General features: G+C 43.1%; 1 protein-coding gene across 4 annotated transcripts in view; it reads left to right on the forward strand.

The window, feature by feature from the left end:
- Positions 1–4,455, forward strand: part of LOC104956561 (latrophilin-2-like) — a 45,557-nt gene extending 41,102 nt beyond the window's left edge. For all 4 annotated transcript variants that reach the window (XM_010784058.1, XM_010784060.1, XM_010784059.1 and 1 more), the window contains 5 exons: positions 43–248; positions 742–915; positions 2,148–2,357; positions 3,383–3,603; positions 4,380–4,455. In XM_010784058.1, the coding sequence (XP_010782360.1) occupies positions 43–248; positions 742–915; positions 2,148–2,357; positions 3,383–3,603; positions 4,380–4,455 (887 nt within the window). The remainder of the gene's footprint in view (positions 1–42; positions 249–741; positions 916–2,147; positions 2,358–3,382; positions 3,604–4,379) is intronic.
- Positions 4,456–6,168: the final 1,713 nt, after the last annotated feature.

Genomic DNA, 6,168 nt, shown 5'->3' on the forward strand with positions numbered 1-6,168 from the left:
GCTGCTGTATATGTCTGATGATTGTTTTATTGCCGGTTGCAGGTGTGGCGAAGCTGGTATTCGTTCTCTACAAACACCTGGGTCAGTTCCTCAGCACCGAGAACGCCACACTGAGGGGAATGGGGGACCTGAGCAAACGCAACATCTCCCTCACCGTCAACTCCCACATCCTGTCGGCTTCTATCACCAAGGAGTCCAGCCGTGTGTTTGTGGCAGACCCCGTGATCTTCACACTGGAGCACCTGGATGTAAGCCTTCTCCTGGGACTCACCCAGACCACACTGTAGAGCCGAAACAGCTGCACAAACTGTTGAAGTGAAGGGCGAATGAATCCTTTTGATGGATCATTGTTATAGAAAAACTGTTGGAGTAAAGAGAAGTCATCTATATTATGCCGGTGTTACAGTACAGGTGGTGATTGTAGTAGAGGTACAGTAGAGATGCAAGTCATGCTTCTTCTGTGCTTGGAATTTGCCAAAACCTCCAACATCTCAACAAATAAACATATTTCTTTATCTGGATCATTTTCTTCCAACCATAGATTATATTTAAATAATTTTGTTAGCACATCAGGTATACTGACTTTCTGTTTCTTACAGCTAGATATATATATGTGTACAATCATGCATATTGCAGCGCATGTTCATACAGTATATGTTTAATCGTCACTCTCTCTCTCTCTCTCTCTCTCTCTCTCTCTCTCTCTCTGTCTCTCTCTCTCTCTGTGTTTGCGTTTTGTAGAAGATACACTACCACAACCCCAATTGTTCCTTCTGGAATTACTCAGAGCGCAGCATGATGGGATACTGGTCCACTCAGGGCTGTAAACTGCTGGAAACCAATAAGAGCCACACCACTTGCTCCTGCAGTCACTTGACCAACTTCGCCATCCTCATGGCTCATCGGGGAAATGTGGTAAGTGGCCCTCTCCTTGTGGTTTGCAGGGTCTATTTTTCTGTCTCAGTTTGTTGTTCTTCCGTCTCGCTGACAGATTTTTGCACACGGCGAAGAACAAGAATGCCATTTCAGTGGAGATAATTAGATTATTGCTGGAGGAGAAGGTAAGGGTGGGGGAGGAGGTGGGGAATAGGAAGCGTGCTGTCACTTTAAAAGAGCGAGATTGTGGATCAGGATAGGAAGAGCCATACCATTATCAGAGGTAATTATATTTTACCTATGGTCCGTGTCTATTATTCCTCCATGCATATGTTCCTGAGAATCATAAGGCGCAGTATAACCTCAGATTTAACTTGTGTTTCCACCCCGCTTGAAGTGGTGTAGGATCCATTTGGTAGAGAAATGCAATTACAATCCAATTACATGATAAATAGCATGTGTGGCGGGGACCTAGCCAGTAATAAATGTGAAGGATAAGTTTGTGGTTCTTTTAATAATACGTCCCATTTCATGAACTCTGTCCCTGTCATCTGTCTTAACCTCAACCTTAACCACAGCTCGAAACCAGAGCCCTGAGGAAAGGCTTAGCCTCACACCAATTCCCTGCACATCACCTCAACTGCAACTCCTGCCCTCAATAAAATTACGGATATCACAGGAGGAATTGCCTCACTTTCGGGCCACCATGTCCTTCAGTGGCAATTGTATGGTCAGGTCTGCTATTTTCACATTTGCTTGCTGCCCATCTTGAAACAGGCTCAGTTTAAAATGTATGATTTCACCTCAAAAAGGAGAACCAACATGTGGACGTTCAATCACGTGGTTTTTGTGGTCGTTTTTAAAACTGATGCTTTCTGCCACATGGCCATCATGTGATCAAAGCATGTTCATTCTTTTAGTGCCAAATGTCATCAGGTAGGATCAGGGTAAAGGATTAGGGTCGCTGGATCTAATATAAGACACCAACGGTGTCTGAGTTGCTCAAATTGAGTGCATATCTTCTAAAGTTATGTCTTTTTTGTACAGAATTAACTGTTTTTGTAATACTATCTCCATTGCAACAGTGAAACATAGTTACCACACTGAAAGACTGTAACTTTGAAAGAAATCTACATATTTTGTCTAACTCACAGGGACTGGATTTTGCACCAAATCTTAGAAAGAGACATTTTAATGGGGTTTTTGAACAGGAGGAACACAGCATGCAAAACCTGCTTCTGTTCTCAGACAATGTGTCTCTTTCTCTTTAGGGGGAAGGAAGCGTCCATGATCTTCTGCTCACTGTTATCACCCGGATGGGTATCGCTGTGTCTCTCGTCTGCCTTGCCATCAGCCTCTTCACATTCTGCTTCTTCAGAGGTCTACAAAGCGACCGCAACACCATCCACAAAAACCTCTGCCTCAACCTGTTCATCGGCGAGCTCGTCTACCTCGTGGGCATCAACATGACAGAGCCAAAGGTACATTCAGTGGCTGTTAGGTTAGCATACAATCCATATTATATTTAAATTCCACATATAAATACTCTATCTTTAGTTCTAACACTTCAATGAATCTATGATGCTGACTCTGAGTAAAATGTTCAAACTCGGGATGTATTTGGGGGGGAAGGGTTTCTAAAGCTTCACTATTTTACCATATACAAATATTCCATACATTACCTAATATACACTGCATTATTTAGGTCTTTGAAAACTTTTGCATCTTTAGTAAAACTTAAAATAAAAAGATATGGCTTTGAATTAAGCTTTGTTTCACAGTGTGGATTCTAAGGACCATTGTATTGATGATTTTATGTATACAGTTTTTTTTTACTATTATTAGCTTAGCTAAGCTAATAATAGTAAAAATGTCTAACACTAAAAATGGTACCAAACATATATTTACATATATACTGTAATGTCATTTCTGAGAACTAGTGGTGATATAAATACATTTAAACATTGCCACTCTATCACCTTATAAAGGTGTAAGCCTTTCTACACGCCCAGCAGAAACCCAGTAACATTAACATTCATGTGGAGCACTGCAGTGTTTCTGCACACCTGATGAATGTAAGGCCAATATTCACTCTCCTTTAGCTCTGATTTTGTCTCTACAAACTCCTGAGGGAAATATTTGGCTCTTTGGCAGCTAAAGCTGTTTGTCTGTGTTCCAGGCAGGTAGTGCACAGTTGGTTATCAAAGGTTCTTTGCTGTCAACAGCTGCCTGCTGCTTCAGCTAAACATTGAGCTGAGAAATACAAAAAATCTTAAGCAACCCCTTTCACATTACATGTAGTCATTAGATCCAATCAAAAATATTGATTGGGTCAGCTTTAAATAGACCCACTAATTGATCCTGTACAGATCTTACTAATCTGGGCTACTGTCACCATTTATTGAGCTTTTAAAATAAAAGGAAAAGTCTGAAAAGTCAGATCCCTCTATCCCTTTGAACAACCTCTTACATTTGAGTGTAATGTCTGCATGTTTGTTCCTGTCAGCTGGTGTGCTCCATCATTGCCGGCGTTCTCCACTTCTGCTTCCTGGCTGCGTTCGCCTGGATGTGTCTGGAGGGTGTGCAGCTGTACCTCATGCTGGTCGAGGTGTTTGAGAGCGAGTTCTCGCGCAGGAAGTACTATTACATCTCTGGGTACCTCATCCCGGCTGTGGTTGTGGGAATCTCAGCCGCCATCGACTACAGAGGCTATGGCACCCAGCGGGCGTAAGTGTGACATCTTTGTAGGGATTCCTGTTTTGTTGAATAAAATGAGGAACATTAGTCTTCCCTTCTCCCCATCAGCATGCATGTGTGTGCTAATGATATTAATATCCCAAAGAGTGTGGAACCTCTGCCCCTTGGTGAATGTACACCCTGTCGCAGCTGTGATGGGGTGTACATTTCTGTGAGGCTGTGAGCAAAGCTGCAACCTTAATGAACGCGCTGGCTAGCTGCACCAGCCTACTGGGTTTTTTATTCTTTGCATGTGGATAATTGCCCCCCTTGTCAGTTAAAATGTTATGCACTTCCTCTGCTGGTCTTCATCCAAGCAGCACGTTTTATGACTTGTAAGTCTGCAATCCTCTAATTTATGGAATTTAGGCTAACGTTTTTTCAAACTCTATTTTATGGCTGTAGTCTTCACTTCGTTTTTGTTTCCTGGTGATAAACACAGACGCAAGTGCAATTCATTCTTGAACTGTCTACAATACATTGTTTACTGTTCAGACTCTAAGGTATACACACAGTCAGACATCCCACATTTATAGACTGTGAAGTCATGAGTCCAATAACCGCTGGCTTTTAGACTGCAGCTTCTCATGGCACGGGGCCAGCGCTCTCTCAAGGTCGGGTTTTCTTCTCTGTGGTCAGAGGAGTCTCTATTCTGTTGCTGTGGTGTATCATGCAGCCGGCTCTGCTGGGACCTGATCGATGAGACACAACTGTGTTTTGGCAATGAGATAATTTCGTCAACTGAATATCCTCTTTGCACCCTTTAGATGCTGGCTGAGGGTTGATAACCATTTCATCTGGAGCTTCATTGGACCGGTGACCTTAATCATTGTGGTGAGTTGAAATGTTTTGTGATAACCTCTTTTTGTTCTTCTTCCAAAGAAAATCTTTGAAAAAAGATTATAGATTTTCTCCCTCTCTCTGTACTGACAGCCTCTTAGCTCTACTTTCCCAGATCAATTTGCATGAAAGGAAAGTGGTCCCATTATAGCTGACACGAGGACATCAGTGTCCACTCAGCTATGAAATCCTCTGAAATCAGAATTGGTGCGCAGCAACAACTCAAAGCTGTTTGGTCCTTGCTATACATCTAGAGAATACTCTCCTCGCGCAATCAGGAGGAGAAATCGTTTCAGGCATGAAGGTCATTTGCTCAGTGGGAAAACAAGGATGATGGTGGTGGGTGGGGGTGAACATGGAAGTAATGAGTGGGTGGGCCAGACAACCATTATCACAGCTCATAGCCCTGCTGAGGATCATGACACGTCCCCAGCCAATCCCAGCACACTGACATCTCCATCTTCACCTTTTAATATTTTATATGTTGCACAGGGTGTTCTCAAAACACACACACATAACACATGCATGCAGGAATGTATGCACAAAGCCCTGAACAAACATTGCGTTTCCATATAGGCGCATACGGTAACACACATGTTAATCTGTCCGTAGGCTGTAAATATATGCAGAAACTGGGAGAAGTGCTGTGTCGGCAGTGCTGTTTTTTTGCGCTGTATTTGGCAGAGGAGTGAGAGACCTGAATATTGTAGCGGACAGCCCCTTGGAGACAGGGACTGAGGGGGGGGGAGTCCATATGTAGTTTGCCTCAGCTTCCTGCAGAGTGCTTCCCCTACTGTCCGTGTATCTGTCTGTCTCATCGGATCTCTGTCATCACTCGTGGCTGTGTTAACTGCATCTACAGCCACTCGACTCATGCGGACGAGAATCGGCCCCAGTGACTAGGAGACAAAACTCAGCATTACTCTAAGCTGTGATCTAAAAGCCTCTTTCTGTCTTCTAAGCCACTCCTTTTTTCTTCCATCTTCTCCCCTGCTGTTGTTGGATTCCATCTGCTTTCCCACTTACTCTCTTTGTTCCATTTTAAGACCCTTTCTTTCGTTGCCTTGTAGTTCTCAGAATGCATCCATATGGGAAAACAATCAGGATCCTTTCTTGCTTATTTGTGAATGAAGAACTGAAAATGAAGTATAAACCGAGACTACCTGGAGATCAATACACTTTGTTTTTTCCTTCCAACTCTACTTTTATGTTGTTTATTTTCCTTCAGAGAAAATAAGGGATAAACAGTTTTAATAACTTGGAAATCTGTGTATATACTTTTTTTTCTTAGAACTTTTAAAGAACTGTATTTCAAAGGTAGCGGGCCAAATTGGAGCACATCTCCTCCTTTTCAGGCTCTCCCTTTAAGGGGACCTATCATGCAAAATGCACTTTTGTACGTCTTTTATACATGAATATGTGTCCCTGGTGTGTCAGGGAACTCACCAAGTGTCAGAAAACACAACCCTCTCTCTTTTCCTCCATACCCAAATCTGTAAAAACGGGGCTGCAACGGATCTGATACAGACTGATACAGATTTGAAAATTCTCTGACGTCAGGAACGAGGATCTCCGCCTATATGGGCAACTCTCCACCAATCAGGAGGAGACAGCCACGGACATTGCCGTTCGAAAGCGCTGGAGACGCTGTAGTACATATGCCAGGCCTGTAGGTGGCGCTGTAGTCTGACACAAAAGCAGCGAGGAAGACTTCTC

The sequence above is a fragment of the Notothenia coriiceps genome, unplaced genomic scaffold (genome assembly GCF_000735185.1).
Source record: "Notothenia coriiceps isolate Sejong01 unplaced genomic scaffold, NC01 NC01_scaffold00026100, whole genome shotgun sequence".
Classification (NCBI taxonomy): Eukaryota; Metazoa; Chordata; class Actinopteri; order Perciformes; family Nototheniidae; genus Notothenia; species Notothenia coriiceps.